The following is a 23,637-nucleotide window of genomic DNA, read 5'->3' on the forward strand; positions in this document are numbered from 1 at the left end:
TACCATGCCAACCGCCCGTTAGAGTACTCTGCAGCTGTCGAAAAGTGCTCGCCGTTCGCTGTTCGCTTGTCCATAGGCTGGGTTTCAAGCGGCCCACTTCCGTCAAATTCAAGTTTAGGATCAACGTGTTTCAAAGCCAATGTCAAACAGGATTATGAATTAGCTTGTCAGGTTAAGTCCTGGTTTGATATAAAATTGTACGGCGCGTGCAAGCAGGTTGACCCACTATCCGCAGCGGATGCTTGCGCACAGGAATTACTTGAAACAACGACTTTTCATAACGGCAAAAAATACGATGTCGGTATGTTATCGGCTGATGATAACATCCAGCTCCCGAATAACTACTTTTCGTCAATGGTACAGCTCAAGTCTCTCGAAAAGCGGCTCTAGAGAGATACAACAATGAACGACACTTTTGCTAGTATTATCCGTGAAGACTTGGAAAAAAGTTACTTAATTACAGTCGCTGATGCTCACAAGGTTGAGCAACGGTTGAATAAAGAGTGGTACCTACCACATCGTCCTGCAATCAACCCGAACAAACCCGGGAAATTGCGTAGGGTATTAAATGGTGCAGCAAAATTCCATGGTACTTCTTTGAATAAATCTTTCCTCACTGGCCCTGACTTGCTCCAAAACCTAATCAATGTACTACTGAGGTTCCTTCAACATCAGTTAGCCTTGTCCGCAGATATCGAGGGTGTGTTCCTCCAAGTGGGTGTCCCTGACTGTGACCAGCCATAATAGCGTTTTTTGTGGCGGGAGGATCCCACGACAAATGTTGTAGTGTATCAATACACGCACCATATATTTGGGGCTAAAGACTTGCCCGTCTGTGCTAACTATGCATTGCAACGCACGACCCGAGACAATAACAGTCATTACCCGGAAGCAACCAAAGCCGTCCTAGAGAATTTCTACATGGACGATTACTTGGATTCGGTAGAGTCGCCTGAGAGAGCTCTCAAAAGATCGAAGGAGTTGGTGCATCTTCTCCAGTCGGGTACGTTCAGTACAGTAACTCAGTCTTTAACACAACGCTTGGTATTGAGCCTAGTGTCTAAGGTATTCGAACCCATCAGCCTAGTGGGACCATTTACTGTTGGTGCCCGATTGTTACTAAAGGACATCTGGCGTGTCAGCGCGCAGCACTGGGATGAAGAATTACCAAAAGTCACCGTTGAAGGGTTCCTCGAATGGAGTGTAGAACTACCCAAGCTTTCCGAAATCACTATTCCAAGGAGATACTTCTCCGGAAACTTTGAACACCTGGAACTACACATGTTTGGTGATAGTTCACTAGAAGTTTTCAGTGCCCTTGCACTTCTCCGAGTTCAAGTATCTAATTCGAATGGGCCCCGAACGGAGCTTACGTTTGTCCTGGGTAAAGCTCGCGTGGCACCTATGAAGGTGATGACAATTCCTAAGCTATAGCTGCAAGCTGGTTAATGGCTGATCGGTTGAAACAAGACATCTGTCGAGCCCTCACTATGCAAGCTAACAAAGTTTATATGTGGACCAATAGCACTACTGTCTTGCAGTGTCTTAACTCCACAAGCAAGCAGCCAATATTTGTTGCAAACCGTGCATGTGAGATTTTAGAAAACACTAGCGTTGACGAATGGAACCACTGTGCCTCAGGCGGTAATTCGGCAGATGCCGCCACTCGTGGTATGTCCGCTGAGGTTTTTTCCTGTTCGAAGCAAGAACTGAACTAGTAAAAAAACATCAAACTGGGTATATTAACTCAGGAAACTGACGAAACCAATACATCACTGACCGCATCCGTAACCAAGTCATTTATCGATCCGCCCCCGCAACTAATTCCATTTGATAAGTAAAGTTCTTATCAGAAGTTGCCACGGATAACAGCGTACGCACTAAGCCTGTTACCTTCTCACGAATTTTACCGTAATGCCAATGGTAGCATCAAAGACCCCACGGAGCTGGACGAAGACGAGCGTAATCTCCAGTGTCTTGTCCAAGGAGAGTCATTCAATGCAGGGAGAAAAGATCTCTTCAAAAACAAACCCGTTAAACGGATTAGACGCATTGCTCCGTTTTCTCCCTTTATTGGGCCCAATAGTCTAATCCGATCGGCCGGCGGCATCAAACGGTTGGTCGAAGTTCACTTTGATGTAAAACATCCTATCGTTCTAGACGCACGCCATGCATTTGTAAAGTTGTTCCCTAGGCACAACCACGTTAAACATCATCATCATGGTATTGACTACCTGCGAGCTAAAGTACAAGAACGCTAAACCATCCTCACTCCGCGCTATTAGGATCCTCACTGCGTTCCATTAAATCCAACTTTGTCACGTGCAGAAAAATCCGTGCCGCCACTATCCAACCAATCAGTGGTGACCTCCGAATAGAAAGACTCACATACCAGTCTCCTCCCTTCGCCGAACACCAGGGTCGACTACTTCGGCCCATTTTACGTTACTGTACGCAGGACTAGCGGGAAGAGGTGGGGATTCCTCTTCAAGTGCCTAACTACTCGTGCCGTTCATGTTGAAATCGTTCCGTCCATGGACACCAGTTCGTGTGTAATCGGAGTGGAGCGGTTTGTTTCCCGTCGATGTACACCGACCATTATTTGGTCTGATAATGGTGCTAACCTTGTTGGTGCAGAAAAAGAACTACGCGAGAACATCGAAAAGTGGAACGCCATCATTATCGCCGTGAAACTAGCCCACAAAGACATTAAATGGAGGTGCAATCCGTCCAGTGCGCCACACCAAGGTGGCGTCTGGGAGAGGCTGGTACGTAGTTTTAAGCGAATACATTACACCATCCTCGGTACTCGTCGTCTCACGGACGAAGTTTTGAACACTTTTTGTTTCGTCGAACACGGACTTAATCCACGTCCGTTTACTCCCGTAAGCACCCACCCGTCCGACCTAGGCGCATTAACATCTAATCATTTTCTTCTCGATAACCAAGCCCGTAGTCTCCCTCCAATTATTGGCGTGGATGAGTTTGATCACCGTAAGCGTTACACCTGCGTGCAATCTTACGCTGACAGTATTTGGTCTCCTTGGATCAAAGAGTACCGGCGCTGAACCGACGTTCCAAGTGGCAGACGCCTGCCGAGCAACAGCTAAGGACTCGTGAATTGGTCTGGGTGGTTTAAGAGACCAACCCAAGGGGTTACTACCCTACTGCTCGGATCACCGAATTTCGTTACGGTTCCGACAGCGTCGCACGCTCCGCCGTCTTGCGCACGTCCACCGGATCGCTCGTCCGCCCGCTTATAAAATTAGTACGCATTCCCCCAACAAATTTTTCTGGGCCGAAGGATGTTAGTAACAAAATAGATGCAAGCGAGAAATATCCCAAAATTCGTCATTTTTATTACGTATAATTACGTATAGAATTGCGTCCAATTTACGTAAAATATTCGGAAAAAATTTGTTTAACCTAATTTTAAATAAATATAACCACGATGTGTACGGATTAAGGTGGTTTTCGGCTTAATATTTTTATGTTCCTTTGAAGATTGTTGATCGAATATGAACCGATTCTGACGCCAATAACATCAGACAAAAAACCTGCAAAAGAGCATCAAAAAAACTTGCCGTCTAAACACTCACTTGTTCTTTGTTGCTGTGTACGTACTAGACTTAATACGTTAAGAATGCTGATACGTTGCTTTGCTTTATCGTTTGGAGGAAATTGAAACTTCAACGAAAGAGTATTTTCACCTTTATTAGGTCTTGAAATTGTCTGATCAGAGCGGCTTCGAGCGCACTTCGAGCGCAATATGGGCTTCGGCGCACACTATTCTGCTCAGAGGTCTCTTTTGTCTGATCAGAGACGATTTTGGTCTGGACCTCAACTTGGGTTAGTCCCCTGAAATATTGCTCAAGTCTTCCTTCAAATAGCTTTAGTTGTCTTCTTCGCCAAGAGTGTTAATCAATTGATCTTCGATTGAAATTATTTCGGCTTCAAAATCTCTTCAGAACAAACTTTAACCGCAATTACTTCGTCGGACCGTTTGAATTTCCGACCCGTCACTAAAAAAAAAGAAAATAAGATGACATCACAAAAATATTCTCCCATTTGTAAAAAAAAACAATTTAGTTGAAGAACACGAATTTGTAAAAGAAAGTTAGTAAAAAATGTAATTCTTGCTATTTGTTGAAGTGTAATCGTTCAAGCTTTAATTTACCGGAATTGAAAAGAACGGTGCGGTGCGATCCTTTGTCAAAACAGTGGTTTTCTATGAAGCTGGGTATATTGAGTTCACAAATTTCCCTGAAAAATATATTTCTGCCTTACCTTTTCAAAATGTCGTTCACAAGCAGAATAAAAACACAATTGGCGTTCCAATGTATTAGATTTGAGCACTTTTCTATAACTGCTGTATATAAAACGGAACAAAAGCCACGCTGTTACTAGTATGCATTTTTTGTAAATCTATGTATAGAAACAAAAGAATATATCTCTCCAAGAATACTTTAATCGAACCAATTTTTATAAAACGAGACTAGCTTAGCGACGTTATTTTTTGATTAAGCAAAATGCAAGTATTGAAAACAGTGGTATACATTTATTATATATTTTGATTTGATTTCTTTCTCATAAACAATATTCTAAAAAGAAAACTGCGCATAAATCGAACTATGTTTATGACAAAATGTTTCTAAGACAGCGTTGAGGCCTTGAAAGTGTTTTTATTCTTCTAAAAACGAAATTACAAGAGGATATGTTTTTTTCAGGCATTCGGTGACTCAATCACTCGCTTTCACTACCTCGTTTTCTCTCAAAAAAATCATAGCTTAATATAAGATTTAAAAAGCAGCTAAAAAACCTGAGATATTTTCACGAAGACAAATGAAAACAATTCAGGTGTGCGTGTGTGTGTGTGTGTGTGTGTGTGTGTGTGTGTGTGTGTGTGCGTGTGTGTGTGTGTGTGTGTGTGTGTGTGTGTGTGTGTGTGTGTGTGTGTCGTACAGAGTTCAATTCTCGATTTTGATTGTTGCTTTCAGTGTTTCGAAACACGCTTAATAATGTTTGTGAAAAATAGAAATCCAAGGAGTCAAACCAAAACTACCTATCTTTTACAGAGTCGAGAAATCCCTCCCTAGCAACATCCTTCCTAACAACGTAATTTCTATCAGCCTTCATTTGAATCTGAAACTCGACAATTTCAACAGAGAGAAAAAAAATTGGAAAAATGTTGTATGGGCACTTTCAATAAAACTATGGTTTGCAAAAAAACTGAATTTACTTCCCGGGTAATACATTATATTTAATAACACTCAATATTTACCTGTTTCCTCTCTCTCTCTCTCACACACACACACACGCGTGTGTGATAACATTAGGTGAGGTTTTAAGGGAACTATGGAAAAGAAAGAAATTTTACTTCACCCAGCGTTCTCTTCTTCCTGCAGTTGATGTAGTAAAAAAGTGTTCAATAGACTACTTTTATCAGTAAAAATTCAAAAATTTTTCTCAGCGGTAAAATTTTTTATCAGAATTGAGTTCTGCTATTCTCGCACTAAAACTGAGACAGACTGTGTGTTAGTAATAACTTCCTCAACCTCATTACCTTCTTTTACCGTTTTCTTTATTTTGTATTCAAATGCTCTTAATGGCAAACTTTATGGGCTGAAGTTTTTCAGAGGCTAGTGGTTTTTACAATATTGTGTTTTGAGGGGTGAAAGGGATTACTTTATTGCTGCAAACCGGTGTCGGCGAAAAGTTGTACCACTAAAACAGCAAATCCTACAAAAAATTCCGCAAAAAGTTTTGATCTGATTTTTTGCACTGATTTGGTTTTTATTTTGTGAATTTTTTTTTCTATTGTACCGTTGAACCTCTATAAGGCACGATTCTAATACATTCGATTAACGACTAAAAAATTTTCAGTTGAAAAATAACCATGAAATTCTTTGTCTACCAGAAAACAAATTTCAAAACCTCGCATCTGTGAGCAGGTTCTTAAAAACAAAACTTTTGATTAGATTTCTATTTTGAATGGAAAACTGGCAAAGGCTAAAATCAAAAACCACAACATAATTTTGGTCATATGCGTGTAATTTGATTGTTAAGGAGAAAAATTCTTTTGATGATAGTTGATTGCAGAGTTTCATAACAGGAAAAAAGATGTTTGAAAATCTTTACGAAGCAATCAAGTCAAGAAATTTCTACCATAGTTTTCTCCCTCTTCCCAAACAATGTATTTTTTGTACACTTTATCAGCCTTCATTCACACTTCATTTTTCAAGGAAGAATTTATGATTTCAATTTAGTGTGCAATGAACTCCAAGCGGTTCACGATGAAAAAAAGTTCAAAGCCAAGCAAAAGTTTAACTCAACTTTGAATGTTTTTTCATTAACAACGTGTTGTCAATTACAAAACCGGATTTCAAAAAAGGTCAATCACCTGCCCAAAATTTTTTCCATGAAGTACAGTTTTTATATTGCTGCATCTTACTGCGCTCTCTTTCGTGTTGTAATATTTCAGTATTTGAAACATGAAAAAAAATTGAAAATTAATCATTGAGCTCACATTGTACAGTGATGCTGAGTTGGAGAAAGAAAGAAATTCCTGTTGTGTTGGTTACTTTTTTGTTATCACCGCTGAATCTTATATTTGTAAAGGTTAAACTTTCACATTTCCACATTAACTGGAAATCATGCACAAATGAATTTGCACACCTTGATTGGAACCTCTAATATTCTGAACGTCAGTCACAACTTCTCCATTTACAACCTTTATTACTTTGTTGTTTTTAAATCCACTTCATTTTAAAAATTTTGATAAAATTCTGTTGCAATAGGGTAACTTCTAAAAAAAAAATTTAAAAATTTGTCACTCAAATGACTTCTTTTGTCGAAAACGAACGGAAGTGATTTTCGACACGAGCCTCAGAACACAAATTACAATCACACAAAACACTCGCAATCAAAGGAAACTAAAATATTTAATCTAAATCAAAATAACAAACAACCTTTTTTTTATTAGCACATTCGAACGATAACCCCACACAAATTAAGTTGTTTTGATAACATATTTTGACGCCCAACCACATCAGGCAACGAATTCAACCCCTGAAAAAGCTAAGTATTGCTCTAAAAAATTGATTGAAATGGGAAACAATTGATCTGCACCATTAGTTTTTTTTATGTTTCAGTATCCAAAGATCTAGAATTTTTATAAAAACAGTCCAAATGTAACAGCAAGAGGGTTCGCAAAACATCACAACAGACTGAAAGCAGATCCAAGAGACCAAAAGACAGTCTTTAAAAATTTATCTTATTATTTACCCGCGCGCTCTGTTTTTGGTTTTGGGGTTTTACCCGCCCCAAATCCCCCCAGGTTGGGTGCCTTCCCAACCCCCCGCGCTTTCTTTGCTTTCGGTTTTTGGGGCTTTACCCGCCCCAAATCCCCCTCAGGTTGGGTGCCTTCCCAACCCCCCGCGCTTTCTTTGCTTTCGGTTTTTGGGGTTTTACCCGCCCCAAATCCCCTCAGGTTGGTTGCCTTCCCAACCCCCCGCGCTTTCTTTGCTTTCGGTTGTTGGGTTTTACCCGCCCCAAATCCCCCCAGGTTGGGTGCCTTTCCAACCCCCCGCGCTTTCTTTGCTTTCGGTTTTTGGGGTTTTACCCGCCCCAAATCCCCCCAGGTTGGTTGCCTTCCCAACCCCCCGCGCTTTCTTTGCTTTCGGTTTTTGGGGTTTTACCCGCCCCAAATCCCCCCAGGTTGATTGCCTTCCCAACCCCCCCGCGCTTTCTTTGCTTTCGGTTGTTGGGGTTTTACCCGCCCCAAATCCCCCCAGGTTGGTTGCCTTCCCAACCCCCCGCGCTTTCTTTGCTTTCGGTTTTTGGGGCTTTACCAACCCCAAACTCCCACAGGTTGGTTGCCTTCCCAACCCCACGCTCTTTCTTCGCTTTCCAGTTTTGGGGTTTTATCCGCCCCAAACTCCCCGGTCTTTTTCTTCCAGACCACTCACGCTATCTTTGCTTTTCGTCTACTACCGAGTTTGATTACATTCTAAACTTTTCTGCATTTCACTAATAGGTGTGGACCTATTGGTAAAAACTGTTACAGGTAGATTGCAAGTATCCAGCAACAAAGTTACCGGCAATTAGAACTTAGGTATAAGTAGATACAAGTTGCAGCAGGTAGGTAACAGGTTTTAGGTAGGTAAAACTTGGGAGCTTCTAGGTAGGTTAGTTTGGTATAAGTTTGCAGGTAGGTATAAGAAGGTAAAAATTGCAGCAGGTAGGTAGCAGGTATCAGGTAGGTAAAATTCGGGAGCTTGTAGGTAGTTAAGTTTGGTATAAGTTTGCAGGTAGGTAGCAAGTGTTAGTTAGTTGGATTATTAACAATCCTTAATTGAACTTGATTTGTAAAAGTTTGAGCAGTTAGATAGCAGGTAACAGGCAGGCATTTAACAGGTAGGTAACTGGTATATGTAGAAACACCCAGATAGCGCTGGTAAGTAGCCCTTAGAAAACATTTGTACCAGATAATTGTCAAGCAGTCAGGAATTTGAGTGTTGCTTATATAAATCTGGTCTTGCTTATCTGGTGTGAGTTACATAAACCAAAAACCAAAAGTTTTTCTCCAACAAGGTCAAGAAAACAGTCTACGTTATAGTCATGGTGGACACTCGGTCAACCGCTAACTCCGTAGCGACCAGAGAGAAACAACTATCTTGGAGAATCTTCATCAATGTTCTAGTGCTCCAACAGAGAGCCTCTCTGAAGAAAAACCAGAAACACACTTCAAGAACAGAAGATGCTTGAATCTTCCAAAATGTTGATAACGGACGATATACATTTTCACCTTGAATACCTAAACTCCTCAATTGATGATTCAGAAGATGTTGACATACTACAGGAAGCAGTCGAAGAAATAAAAGAGAAGCAGAGAAAACTTGAAATCGTAGTGTCTCAATTAATAATTCTGATTGATCAGTCAGAACAGAGCAATTATTCTCGCGAACATAGTCGTCTTAAGATAGAAGTTAAAAAGTGTATCGATAATTTCAAAAAATACGTCAAAGGGAAGTCACAGATAAATACTGGAGAGGACTTCAGCCTCAGTGTTGGTGTCACCAAAAGACCGAATTGTCCGCCGGACAGCTCTAATTTTCAATTTACTAACCCAGTTTAACCTCGTCTTGATATCAGCAATCAGGAGCAATATGCAATCAGTTCATCAGCGCCCGCTGTGAACAACAATGTCAGTTTTTCTGCACCCAGCAGCGTACTATTTGATTCTAACGCCGCTCCATCGTCATTGCTTAACGCACATTCCATCAATTTGCCCACTCCTCAGAGTATTTTCCCTGAAACAAATCGCAACGCATCAAACAATAACTTCGATCATCGAGGACTTCTAAACGCGGAAAGCTCAAACCAATGTTCAACCAGCTCAATGTCAGTATGCTTCCGAAAATCTGTCCCGAAACTGCACGCAGAAACGTTCAACGGTGATCCAATGAAGTGGTTAAAATGATATAGCATTATTTAAAGCAACTATCGACCAATCACCCATGTCGTCAGCTGAAAAAATGATCCATTTGCAATCACTACTCACAGGAGAAGCTAAAGCACTAGTTGATGGCTACGGTTGCAATGGTGATTTATACGCAGCAGCTCTATCAAGACTGCAAGAACATTTTGGCAATTCAAAGAGGATTGTCAATGCTTTTCTGGACGAATTATCGAATTTTAGAAATCCAAACTTATCAAATCCGGAAAGTTATACACAGTACTCCTCATTTCTTCTAACGCTTGTCGACGCCTTTCAACAACTCGGTTTTATTCATGATCTTCACTCCACAATCAACATGAACATAGCTTTAACAAAATTACCAAATCCAGTCAGACTCGAATGGAACCGTTACGTCCTAGAAAAGACCATGACACAGAAATCTTTAAACGCGCTTGCTGAGTGGCTCCTAGACTATGCAAAAACATGCCGAGATTTACCAACAAACTCAAACCTCCCATCTTCTCAAAACATTGGTGTTCATAAAATGGCTTGGAAAACGTCGCACTCTACTAGAATTAATGAAAATCCGAATTCAAAGCATCAATTGCTGAGTAACAGGGAACAAGGGCAATTTCAGTCTAAGACGAAAGAAAGCGTTAGTTGTCCTAACAAAGACAATTGCCAATACCTCTACAAATGCATACATTTCCAAGCACTTAGTCCCGCAAAACAGAAAGATCATGTAATGAAGCAAAAGCTTTGTTTCAATTGCTTTGGACATCATCATGTAGATTAATGCAATTCAAAAAACTTAAAAACCGATACTAAAGGAAAAGTACCAGGCTACTCTGGACGCAGACTTGGAGAAAGGATACGTTGTTGAAGTGCATGATTCCAAATCTCTAACAGATAATGTCTCCTTTTTGCCTCATCACCCAGTGACCAATGAAAATAAACCTGGTAAGGTCCGTAGAGTTGCAAATGCCTCCAGCATTTTCCAGGGTCAGTCCCTCAACACTAATTTACTGAAAGGACCAGATTTGCTCAGCAACTTAACTGGTGTCATTATGAGGTTTCGTGAGAATCGAATTGCCCTGTGCGCAGACATAGAACAAATGTTCATGCAAGTTGACCCTAAAGACCGACCCTACGTACGCTTCCTCTGGAACAACAGTGGACACATAGACAATTACGAATACACAAGTCATATTTTTGGGGCAACAGATTCACCCTGCATAGCATCTTACGCGCTCAGAAGATCTGCTCAGGACAATGCAAAAACATATCCAATTGTTCAAAAGGTTATAGAGCGGAACGTTTACATGGATGATTTGTTTGTTGCCGTATCGAGTCCAAATAAGGCTACAAACATTGTCCATGACACTCGCAAGGTTCTTGCTACTGGTGGCTTCAATCTGACAAAGTGGAATTCAAATAGTCATCAAGTTCTTGACACGCTGAATCCGGATATCCGACTCAATCCAGAAACATCCGCACCACAAAGTCAAAAGGTTCTTGGTTTGCCCTGGTTTCCAGAAGCAGATAAATTTGTTATAGAGCAAAAATTGTTCCATAAGATCAAACTCGATGACAAAAAGAGTCAGCGTAAACTACTTCGTTTTGTTGCTTCCATCTTTGATCCCTTAGGAATTATCGCCCCCTTTACAAAAAGATTCCGCAAAGTTCTCCAAGCAGCATGGAACCACGGTCCAAAATGGGACAAGCCATTACAGCTCGATGAGAATTCTGATTTCGAGAATCTGAAAAAAGAACTTTCGTCTTTTCAGGATGTACATCTTCCTCGCAAATTGTTTAACGAGATACCGATTTCATCGATTGAACTACACACGTTCACAGATGCATCCGAGTTAGCATTATCAGCAGTCAGTTATCTAAGAATTGAACACATTGGCGAATCCGTCTCAGTCGCATTCGTGATTGATAAAGCAAGAGTTGCGCCACTAAAACGGATGACGATTCCTAATTTGGAATTACAGGCTGCGGTATATGGTGCTCAACTAGCTCAATTTGTCAAAGATGAGATGAAAATAGAAATCCATAAACAAGTTTTTTCGTCTGATAGTACGACCGTTTTGTTTTGGCTACAACGGTCACCAGATGAATGTCAACTCACGTTGGCTATTAGGCCCATCCTTTTGTCTCAAAATAAAAACACGTGGCCAAAACAAGATTTACTTTCTGCTCAACATGTTAAAATTATAATGGCAGATCCAAAAAAAGAACTGAAATGCCAGATTGACATATTGCGTTTCAGCAACTGGAATCGTTTACTTAGAGTTGCAGCGCTTTGCTTCTTGTTTGCAGATAAATGCAGAAAAAGGGAATCCATTTTGTCACTAGCACACTATACAAAAGCGTACACTTACTTAATAAAACGTGCCCAGCATCAAGATTTTAAATCGGAAATTTCGAACTTAAGAAAAGGTATTGCAGTATCATCTACCAGTAGAATGGTATCATTATCACCATTCGTCGATCATAACCAGGACTTGCGTGCTCGAGGACGGTTGTCTAAAGCATTGAGACTAGAAACTGCTCGCTTCCCGTTGATCCTAGATGGAAATAATCAGAGTGTTAGACTAATGGTAAAACATTTTCACCAAACAAACATGCATTGTGGCACAGAACAAACTAAAAGTTTAATAATGGAACTCTATTGGATTCTTAGGTGCAGGGCGGTAGTCAAACAAACAGTTAGACGATGCATTCCATGCAGATGTATGATACAAGAAGTAGCTGTCCCCCAAATGGCTGACCTTCCAGAGTTCAGATTACCAAGAGAAAATCATCAAGTTTTTCAAACCACAGGCTTAGACTTCGTAGGACCCTTTCCAGTTAAAGAACATGGAAGAAATAGGCCTAGATACATACTCCTCTTCACGTGCTTAGTAATACGCGCTGTCCATCTAGAAGTTGCCGTCGACTTGACAACAGATTCAACAATCAATTGCATCCGTCGCTTTATAGGCCGTAGAGGAAAACCAAAAAAGTTCTTTTCCGATTGCGGAAAATCTTTTGTTGGATCAAATAACTCTTTGCAATCCAGTATTGCAAGCCTTAGAAATTCCCATGATTTTGCAAGTCATTTGCATCTGATACAGGTTGAAATTGAGTGGGTGTTTAACCCTCCTGCGGCTCCACACTTCGGTGGAAGTTGGGAACGCCTAGTGCAGATATTCAAGTTATCTCTGTACAAAGTAATTGGGTCAAGAACCCTTTCAGATGATATTTTGTGGTATGTGAGATTGAATCCAATATGAATTCTAGACCTCTAACTGTCCCGAGTGAAATTAACGATCCTCTGCCTCTCACGCCTAATCACTTTTTACTCGGAAGAGCGTCAGTCAACTAACCTCCGGGTCTTTTCGAAACGCAAAAGGTCACCGTGTCCAGGTCATGGAAATCTGCTCAAGAACTAGCCTCGCATTTTTGGAATATATTTCTTCGCGAATACATCCCTAATCAACAGACAAGGTCGAAGTGGAACAAAACCTCTGAAAACCTCAAGGTAAATGATTTGGTTTGGCTACTTGAAGACTTCACGCCACGAGGTCTCTGGCCTCTTGCAAAAGTTATAGAAATTTACCCCGGTTCAGATGGTGTAGTACGCTCCGTGAAACTGAGAACTCCACATGGCGAGAAAGTAAGACCAGTCATCAAGCTAAGCAAAATCTTAATAAACAAATTAGTTATTTTGTGTTCTCGTTCTCACGAGCAGATGTGTACTTTAGTTTTCAATAGGAAAAGGTATAGAATTAAAAGTCAAGTCGTCTCCAAAAGTTGATGCAACAAGTTACATTATTGCAAAGTTTTACATCAAATGTCTAAGTTTTGCGACCAATAGTCAATCATTGTTACAATATCTGCAGTCCCTTTTGCGCGCCAAACTATTTTTGGGATATACTTTTGCTCGATTTCGTTTGTCTCCCTTTCAGTCGCCCATACCATTAGTTCCTCCCAAACTTCCTTATCTTGTCTTCTTATCTTGCTGATTTTACACCGATATCATACAGTACAGCAACAATTCGTGATCTTACAATTGGGGCCGAGGATGTCACTGACATGACTTCTTTTGTTGAAAACGAACGGAAGTGATTTTCGACACGAGCCTCAGAACACAAATTACAATCATACAAAACACTCGCAATCAAAGGAAACTAACATATTTAATCTAAATCAAAATAACAAACAACATTTTTTTCATTAGCACATTCGAACGATAACCCCCACCCAAATTAAGTGTTTTGATAACAAAATTGGTTCAAACAAAAAATTTGACTATTGCCTACAGGAATTAAATTTTCTGGATTAAAAACCGCAAATCTTGAGTGTGTATTTTCAGCAATGGTATATTGTAAAATTTGCGTTTTATTAGGGTTTAATTTATATTTTTGCCTTTTTAACGCCATAAAACGTCACAGTTTTTACCCAATTAGGCATTTTTTGCTTATTGTAGCTTTAGCGTCCAATAGCACAATGAAAAAGCAACTCGAATTAACATTGATTTAATTATGTACTGATACATTATTGAGGACTTTTCTCAAACAAACTCCTCATATCTTTTTCGAAAAGAGAAGAAAACGCTAGCTTAAAAAACACACAAATGAACTGAAGGTGTGAACAGTGAAATTAAACGCCGAAAAATGTTTTGAAAAAAAAAATAAACTGTAGTTTGATAAGATAAAATGAAGTTTACCCTAAAACTTCGTTTTCAGTTTTTCAGAGTTGACAGCAGCACTTTTTTCAATGCATTGATTTAGATAATGCATGAACTGTTTGAGCTTTTATTCAAAACCTTCTACACAAGCAAATACCAAGAGGTATCCATACATCTTACTTTAACCTTTTTGAATCGTTTGAACACCCGGGACAACACCGAATAGTTATCATGTAAGATCTTACAAGATTCTGATACAATCTTACCAGATTTTCTGACAGAATCTTACAGGATAAACATTTGTCTTACAAGAATCTTACAAGATAACCATTCTTCTTAAAAGAATCTTACAAGATAAACATTCGTCTTACAAGATCTTACAAGATAAACAATTTTTGCAAGAATCTTGTAAGATCTTACAAGATAACCATCCAGTCTCGCCCAGGACACCAAAGTATTTGTTTTCGGAAAACCGACTATCTTTCGGTTACTACTTACTCAGCCAATAGAGAGATCACTTTCGAATACGGTTACCCCAAGCTAAGTTAATGCATTGTTGAAACAAAAAGCAGCACCGATCAAAATTAAACGATGTAACAGTTTTGTGCCGACATTCTACTTTTAACTCGTATTTATAGTTCAAAATTGAGGTTACGAGCGTTCGTAAATAGTAGCTCTTTTTAGTACCATAGCAAAACATGATTACAGAGGATTTTTGTATATTTTGTTGGTTTAATTGTGAGTATAGTCTTTTTTTTTTGAGAATTGCGTTTTGATTGTCAGATTTGCGTTATAAAGAAAATCAAAAATTGTGAATAGACTCCAAATCAATAAATCTGTGAAATTCAATATCACCGATTTATTGATTTGGAATCTATTCACAATTTTTGACTTTCCTTATAACGCAATTCTGACTCAAGTCAATTTTTTTTATTGCTTTCAATTTTTTTATCAGTTCGCATTCAGATTAGACGAGCTCTTAATGAAGTTCATTAAGAGGTCGTCTAATCTGAATGTGAACTAATAAAAAAATCGGAAGCAATAAAAAAAATTGACAATCAAAATATTTCAAGAAACTTGCAAGATGGATTAATAAACTTGCAAGAATGTTGCAAGCACAATGGAGTTAGTAGGCAAGATTCTTGCAAAATGCTTCAAATCTTGCAAGAACCTTGCAAGCAGACTTTTGGAAGTAGTATGAACAAGACTGCATGCAAGATTCAAAAAACCTAAGCCATTAAAAAGTAAGATGTCCTGGATCGAAATTTTAGATCTTCATGCCCCGAAAACTAACTGGACCTTTATCTCAACTTACTAAGTTTTGTTGCTGGTTCTGTGTACATTTGCTTAAGTTTCACTCGAAGAGTTCAGACAATATTCTGTTATAATTTATAATCGATTAAGTGAAAAAAGCGTGTAGTATTCGTTTATTCAGTCGTACTTAATTCGTGGGGATGAGGTTCAATTCTAACCAAAATAAAATTCTGGTCAATATAACCTTTGCGACTCTCATCTGGACAAATCCGACACTGCTTAGCCTCAATTCAAAAAGTTTATCAGAGGAACTCTATAAATGAAGTTGGTAGTCTTATTTAAGTCTTTTGTGAACTTTTCCATTTACATATTTAAGATCACATTAGTGAAATAATATTAGTCTAGCACTTTTATTTACCACAGTGTTTTATTTGTAGCGCTTATATTTACCGTTTAAATTCATGAATTCAATGATCCATTTTATGAATGTTCCAAGATTTTACATATGCTTTGTACTAAGAAATGAAGTATGGACAGTTACACTGTCCATACCCGGGTCGAGAAAATTTATATAAGAAACGCGCTGAAATGCGCTGATTTTTCCTAAAGTTCAGCGCAAAAACCTTACATAGAAATGCGCTGAAATGTGCTGAAATGCGCTGAAACTTTGTAAGAAACGCGCTGAAAACCGCTGAGTTTTCAAAAAAGAGCGATTACTGATAATCGAACCCTGCTCTCCGGTGCCGCATCCTTCACCCAATCCACTGCGCCAAAGATTCCTGAACTTCTTCCTATTTAATTTAATTTTATATTAATAGACAGTTTAAGAAGAAATGCGCTGATATTATGTGAGAAATGCGCTAAAAATTTAGCGCATTTCTTGCATTTTTTCAGAGCTGTTCAGAGCATTTTTTAAGAAAAAGTTATTCGTTATATAAGGAAAACTAAATGGTTCGAAATTGAGAAAACGTTGTCAAAAAGCGTTTAAATCCACTAAGTAATTTTAAGAAATGCGCTGAAACTTGACTTTATTTCTTACAAAGTTTCAGCGCATTTCAGCGCAAAATTATGTAAGATTTTTGCGCTGAAAATTTTGAAAAATCAGCGCATTCAGCTCTTTTCTTACATAATTTTAGCACATTCAGCGCACTTCTTACAAAATAACGCGCTGAAACGGCGCTGATTTCTCGACCCGGGTAGTTATACAGTTAAGTAATTATACTGAACAACCTAACTCCTGGGTATATTTTTACGACAAATTAATTTGTGTCTGGACCACCCGGATCACCAACCATACAACTTTCTTTGTACTATAGCACAAAATCAAAGAAAGTTGTATGATCGCTAATCCGGGTGGTCTATACACAAATTAATTTGTCTTAAAATTATACCCGGAGTTAGGTTGTTCAGTATAATTCAAGGAAGATCTGAGCTCTGTTTCAACATAGTGAAACTATTTACATTAACTGCGCACATGATTATGCGCCGGCCTGTATCCTGCTAAAATCTGTGCAGGTAAATCCTTATACCTGCGCACATTGCAGGCAAGCTTTTGTTAAAAACTATCCTGGGGTTTTTATTTCCCCTTTCGATTTGGAAAGGTTAATTGCAAGATTTCTGCTAGATTCTTGCAAGATCCTTTCTGTCAGAATCTTACAATAAGATAGCCATCCATTCAAGATTTTGGAAAAGTATTCGGGAAATCGAGATTATGAGTAACAATTACCTGTATGATAATATTGCAGATGTTCTAGCTGTCCGCAGCACTGCAAAAACCACGCTTCTCATAAATAGAAAATGTTGAAGCTGAAGTAATAGTTATACGATAATTCAATAAACTATATGCTTTTCTGAGCTAAGTTGGTTTGTTAGTACAACAGGGTATCATTCCTCGAGGGTGAGTCTATTTTTCTGAGAATTAGCTTCAACTATTTCTCAGAAAAAATACAATTCGACTTGAAGGAATGACAAATTATTGAACAACCGCCTCAACCAACTGAACGTTATATTTGAATTATTTTGCTTAGAGTGAATAATTTTAGTAATATTGATCAAAAAATTTGCGCAACTGTTGCAACTAATGAAACAACACATAGAAAACAATTTCAAGTAAAAAGTATTTGAAAAAGGCATGTAAAGTTTTCAATTTGAATGACTATATGCTCAGCTAATATATGTACTAATATGACAAAAAAGAGATAAAAAGCCAAAAAACAAAAAATCTGAAATCATTTATACAAACGAGGTTTCAAAGTGCAAAAATGTTTTAGAGAACAGCTTAAAACTTGATTGTTTCTCAAATAATTGGTCACAAATTCAACTAGATTCTTCATTAATGAGATTAAGGGAGAACAAACTACGAATGTGACAGTTTAAAGACAAGAGCTTGCAGAACAACAAATGCCTTGTTTTGAGAAACTATAGCATCAATCTCCCACAAATTATCAGGCATTAATTGAAAAAACAATATAATGGATCTCAAAGGTCTCATTAAAACGCAAAAAAATTAATCGAAAACAAAAACTATCAAAAGATAGGACGAAAAACACACTAGCTCACTGAAATATTTCACATAGAGCTAGTGTTTTTTTCGTCCTATCTTTTGATATTTTTTGTATTCGATTAATTTTTTAGCGTTTCAATGAGACCTTTGAGATCCATTATAATGTTTTTTCAATTAATGACTTATAATTTGTGGGCGATTGATGCCACACTTTCTTAAAACGAGGCATTTGTTGGTCTGCAAGCTCTTGTCTTTAAACTGTCATATTTGTAGTGTGTTCTCCCTTAATCTCATTCATAAAAAATCTAGTTGAATTTTTGACCAGTTATTTGAGAAACAATCAATTTTTAAGCTGTTCGCTAATAAATTGTTGGCATTTTGAAACCTCGTTTGTATAAAGGATTTCATATTTTCTGTCATTTTCTATAGTCTGACTAGAGGCAGGTTCAATTAAGGTTCTTTTAGGATTATTATATTTGTATGCTTTAAATAAAACTAGAACGCAATGGGTTGAGAGGTCCAACTTTTGTATTGTTAAAGAGTATTTTAACTTGGTGAACCTTGTTTATAAATGCAGCATCCAAAAAAAGCAACACAAAAACAATTACTTTAAAGACGTACCCCAAGGCGCTGTTCTGGGTCCTTTTCTGTTCATTTTGTGCATGAATGATTTCTCCCAGTTTGTAGTGAGAGCACTTGATTAAAGTTCACAGATGATACAGATTTCAGTAGTGCTTTTAGTGTAAGAAACTTTGCCCATACTTAGGGAGATTCCACAATTTTCTGACTTTTTCAATGCTGAAAAAATTAACAATTAAAAATGACAAATCTGTAATTATCGGGAAACGCACAATGGAAAAAACCAAAAATAAATGAAAAGGTACCGGACAACAAAACATCAAGCTAGTTTTTATAATTCTTCATTGATAAAAAAACACTCCGTGATCACAGTCATTTCGTTGCTAAAACGAACCATTTCGGGCACTAATATTTCAGGTACGACATTATTGTCCAAAAAAATATCTTCTATTGCTCAATCTTTTCTTTTGTTGAATCGATTATAACATAGAGTCTTTTGATCTTCGACAAAACAATCAGAAAAACCTTGGAAAAAATGGGCTACAATAAAAAATCCGTTTGAGCTCTTTTTCCTTTTTCAGTGAATTCGTACAAGCTTCAATTTAAGTTGTTATTTTCCTTTCTGTTTGTTCTTGATAAAATTGAAAGAGTTTCAGAGTTGCGCAGCTTTCAGTTTATTTTGTTTCAAGCATGTTGATGTGCAAGGATTTACTTTCGTTTGGTATTTTTGATTTTTTCCACCTTTTGTTATTTTCCAATCATATTTGTTATTTTCCAATTTTTTCCACCTTTTACTTGCTTCGTGTAATGGCTATTCAGTCAGGTGATGAAACTATAGTTGGCAATGTATTGCAAAAAGTATCACTTCTTCTTTAAAATAACTGCAATTAGGAGGCAGATGATATTTATTGATGTTTTCTAAATTTTCTTTAGATTATCTGTGAGATATATTGAACAGGACTAATGAGTTGAAAGAAGGTTAAATTCACCCGATATCTCTCAAATTGAAATGAGGAACATGTGATTGAACAAAAGTTCTTTTTCCAAACCCTGCAGTTTCTTGTATGTTTTTGCTAATTTGATCCCATTTTTTTGTAAGCAATTCTTTTTGAGGGTGATAAATTTGTTCTAATGAGCCATGAAAGCAATTGCCTTGATCGATCAATGTGCAGCTATCACTTTTTTTGACTTTGCCATCATGTTTTTTTTGTGGCCAGACCGACTTTTGCCGTATCTTTCATCTTTTTTGTTTTTGTTCTCCTGTTAATTAGCCTCATCAGATATAAAGATCATTTGCGGTGTATGGGGCTTTGGTTTTCTGTTAACTGCTTATGATTTTCTGGGCTCCTGTACTTTGAATTAATTTGTGATTTTTGTTCTTGCCTGTAAATTGCCAGTTTCTTTGTCTGCTCGTTTAAACCCATTGCTAGCAGGCCCCAGTGATATTGTAATTAATTCTCGGAAAAAAAGTTAATTTTTTATCAAGTTATGTGACTTTTTTCGGTGTTAATCTATTTTTAAAATGCGCTTCTAAACTCTTGAGCTTTGACCATTTTGATGTCTTTTCTAATGTCCCATTAATGAAACGTTCGAATGCTACTAATCTATGATTTGAATGCTATGTGCATTTGCAAAAAATTTGGCATTTTTGTTTTTCTCCTACCTATTATTCTTAATGTAATCCAATAGTATCTTCAATTGTAATTAACCTATGATATTTCCACTTATTGGAATCAAAAGACAAACAGGAGTAAAATTATTTACAGTTGCATATGCAATGCAAACCTTTATTGGTGATAGCTAATGCTTTTTGTGGCTATGTTCCTTTGGTGATTTTTTGTGCTCAAGAATATTTTAGAATTTCTATTTTTGCGACCTCCTTTTTATCTGATTCTGCTTTACTTAGAAAATGTAAATCAAATTATCGCTTTTAGCGGCTAACATTTATGCCTTTGATTCCTATTTCTACAAAAAGCGGGAAGTTTTATAATATTTGTTTGCTGAGTTCTCATGCCTGTTTAATCGAAACTAATTAATGAAACTAATGGGCCTTCTATTGTGGCTTCACTGAGTGCTGATATTGATTTTTGCTTCATTCTATTATGGCTTCATTTAATTCACAAACAATGCTTTTGGCAGCTCTTTGTATTTCGAACGAGTTTTTGTATACTCCCAGTGAACTTAAAATTGGTACATCTTGATAGGAAACATACTAAATCTTGGTAAATCTTCAAGATCTTGCCATGATACTTACCAGGAGAACAACAAGATAGGTACGAACTTGCAAGTTCTTTGAATGGCTGTCAAGAAACAATATCTTGGCAAGATCTCCAAGAAAGATTCACCATGACATGGCAAGATATATCAAGTATCTTTTGTCTGGATTGTCTGGTCATGGCCAATTTTTTTCTGGATTCCCGGTTCCCCACCTATCTCCAGGTAGCTCACAAACAAAATTTTCTATCTGTCAAGAATTATCAAGACCTTATCAAGTCACGCCAAGAAAATATTCGTGTTCCAAGGAATATTCGTCTGTTAGTCTATTAAGATCTGGGCCAAATGTCTCAATTTTTGCAAGGGTTAAAAAGATCTTACATGACATGGCAATGTATATCGAGTTTCGTTTCACTGGGCTTCCAGGGAGATTTTGAATCGGGGCCTCATTTTTAAGTTCACTTGCTGTGCTGTTCTTTCTTTTTTTACTGCTTTGTGGAAATAGGAAAAGAACAAAGTTCAGCTGTTTTTTATTAAAGATGTCAATGGTTATAGTATTAGTTATGCGTACCATTAGCTCTGACGCCGTTAATTTTTCTCGAAAGGTGTTGAACTTTAACATCATACGTTATACCCCACCTACTAATTTTTTTTGCTGTAAATTACATTAATTTTTAAAAGTGTGTTGCGGCTATATAATCAGGCGCGAAGAGATTCAAGGAACTTTTTTTGAACTAATATTCTCTTGCTCTTGAGATATTTGTTACAGCTTCTAATTTGGCTTTCAGTTGAACTGTTTGATAAGTTTTCTTGGTCATACGATGCTTTCATCAATCAGTAGAGCGAGAGAGATTGAAATTGCTGAAATTAACTGTAATTTGTACAAGCAGTCTCGTTGATGTGAGTTCGCACGTGATGTTCCCATCCGAGTTGATCTACATTTTACAGCCCATTTTTAACTGTCAAACAAGTGAAAAGATAAGAAAAAAATAGATGTTTGAAAAAAAAAATTTCACGAAACAACTAACTGAATTACATAATGCCATGCCCCATAACAGCGCTCACGAGATCTATCATTAAAAATTTATGATAACAAAACAAAGTTTATGGTTAACAAAACAAAAACGAAAAACAAGCATCGAAAACAAATATTTCACGACAAAAACTCAATATCTAATTAAAAGCACCTAGTATCAACGTCAAAGCAATCAGACAAACCTTAACTACGCAATTTTTTTTTAACTAAACAGCAGATGGTACTTTTCTGGAATGAGACTAGTTAAAAATCGACAAAAAGAAGAAATAATGAGGTGAAACTCAAATATCAAAAAACATTTTTTACTACAAATAATATCAAACGTCATAAAAACCATAAGCTTTTAACAAAATTTTTTCAATGAATTTACTAAAGAGTCATTACCAAGCCAATAGGACCTGCCGTTGGTTAGACTAAGGCAAAGGAACGGACCAAAGATTCAGAAAAAAGTATAAAAAACAATTTTTGAAAATAAAAACTATTGAAGACGTTATTATCATTAGCTTATATCGGATTACTGTTTTTTTTAATATTAGTTGTAATTTCAATTAACTCAGCTAAAAACATACTAAAAGCTCAAAAAGTTCACCAGAGCCTCATATGAAATTACTTGGGATACGTTATTAGGCGAATGTGGAAAAAGAAACACATATATTGACCAATCACAAAGGTTTTATGAAAACGAATATTGTCCAGCAAAAAACATGGGTTCCGACATAATTTCAATAGATGTGTTAGTTTTTGAATTACAAGGAATTGGATGTGACCTTTCAATGATGAGAATAGAATACAAGTTAACAAAAAGAAGAAAAGAAACTGAATAGTTTTTAACAAATTTTGAATGCCCAGAATACCTTAAAGACTATTTGCTCTAAATTGACAGCCTTGAGCAACATCACTAAATCTTTTTTGAAGCATATGAGATCTCTCTGCCACTTTACAGCTACATAAAGAAAAAAAACAGGCAAAGACAGCAAACTCAAAAAAAAGTGGGAGAGAAATGTCGAAGCAATTAGAAAAATTCAGTAAAAACTTTTCTATTTTCAATTAAATTATAAACTGATTAATTTTTAAACAGCAATTGCTTTTTTTTGTTAGCAATATGACTTCAGAAAATCACCAAAAAAGGAAAAAATACATTAAACTGGTTACATTAGAAGTTTTTTAGAAAACCCGTAGAGAATGTCATTTGAGAAAATGACATTCAATTCGATAGATTTCAAATGAAGTAAGAAACACACTAAATTATGCCAAGATGGGAAGACAATGATAATTTTCATTCATAAGTTATCAATAAGACTTAACAATAATTCTTATTACTATGAAAACAACAACAAATGCAGACAGAAACAAAAAAAATCAGTAGTAAAAATGAGAGAAATAATTGTCTAAACAATATAAAACATAAGCTTTGCTCCGAGAACTAATAGATGGTCCATTAAACGTCTTCTGAACACCTTTTTGAGCCAATGGGATTGATCAACAATAGGATAATTTGAGACGATTTCAAAGGAACCAAATTTATGAAAAAACATCCAAAATAAAACTTATTTTTTAGGTCTTAACAGTCTTTAGCTGTCCACTCAAAGCGCAAGACAGGTTCATTTAATTCTATAACTCTATTCAGGAAACCTTTTGGCATCTTAGTTGACGGTTATATGCCATAGGATTACAGAAGTTAGTAAAATCTTCAAAAGAAAAATCTAATTTTTCATTAAAAATTACGAAAACTCAGAATCGAGGCCATAATAAACATAGCGATTCCTTGAACATCAATTTTAGCTCATTTTTCATCTTTTGACTGTAAAAGAGGTTTGTCATTGATAAAATTTCTATGTGAAAACTGACTAGTCCCTAAGTCACTTAAAAAACAAAAAGTAACTGAAAATTTTACTAAAAAACAGCTCTCAAAT

General features: G+C 37.1%; 1 protein-coding gene across 1 annotated transcript in view; it reads right to left on the bottom strand.

Moving 5' to 3' along the window:
• LOC142353258 (zinc finger CCHC domain-containing protein 24-like) overlaps nucleotides 1–17,288 on the bottom strand; it is a 40,598-nt gene extending 23,310 nt beyond the window's left edge. The window contains exon 1 of the mRNA XM_075405490.1: nucleotides 17,119–17,288. Coding sequence (XP_075261605.1) covers nucleotides 17,119–17,180 — 62 coding nt within the window. The 5' untranslated portion in view covers nucleotides 17,181–17,288. The remainder of the gene's footprint in view (nucleotides 1–17,118) is intronic.
• Between the last annotated feature and the right edge of the window lie 6,349 nt (nucleotides 17,289–23,637).

This window comes from Convolutriloba macropyga, chromosome 14 (assembly GCF_964194025.1).
Source record: "Convolutriloba macropyga chromosome 14, txConMacr16.3, whole genome shotgun sequence".
NCBI classification, from domain to species: domain Eukaryota; kingdom Metazoa; phylum Xenacoelomorpha; order Acoela; family Convolutidae; genus Convolutriloba; species Convolutriloba macropyga.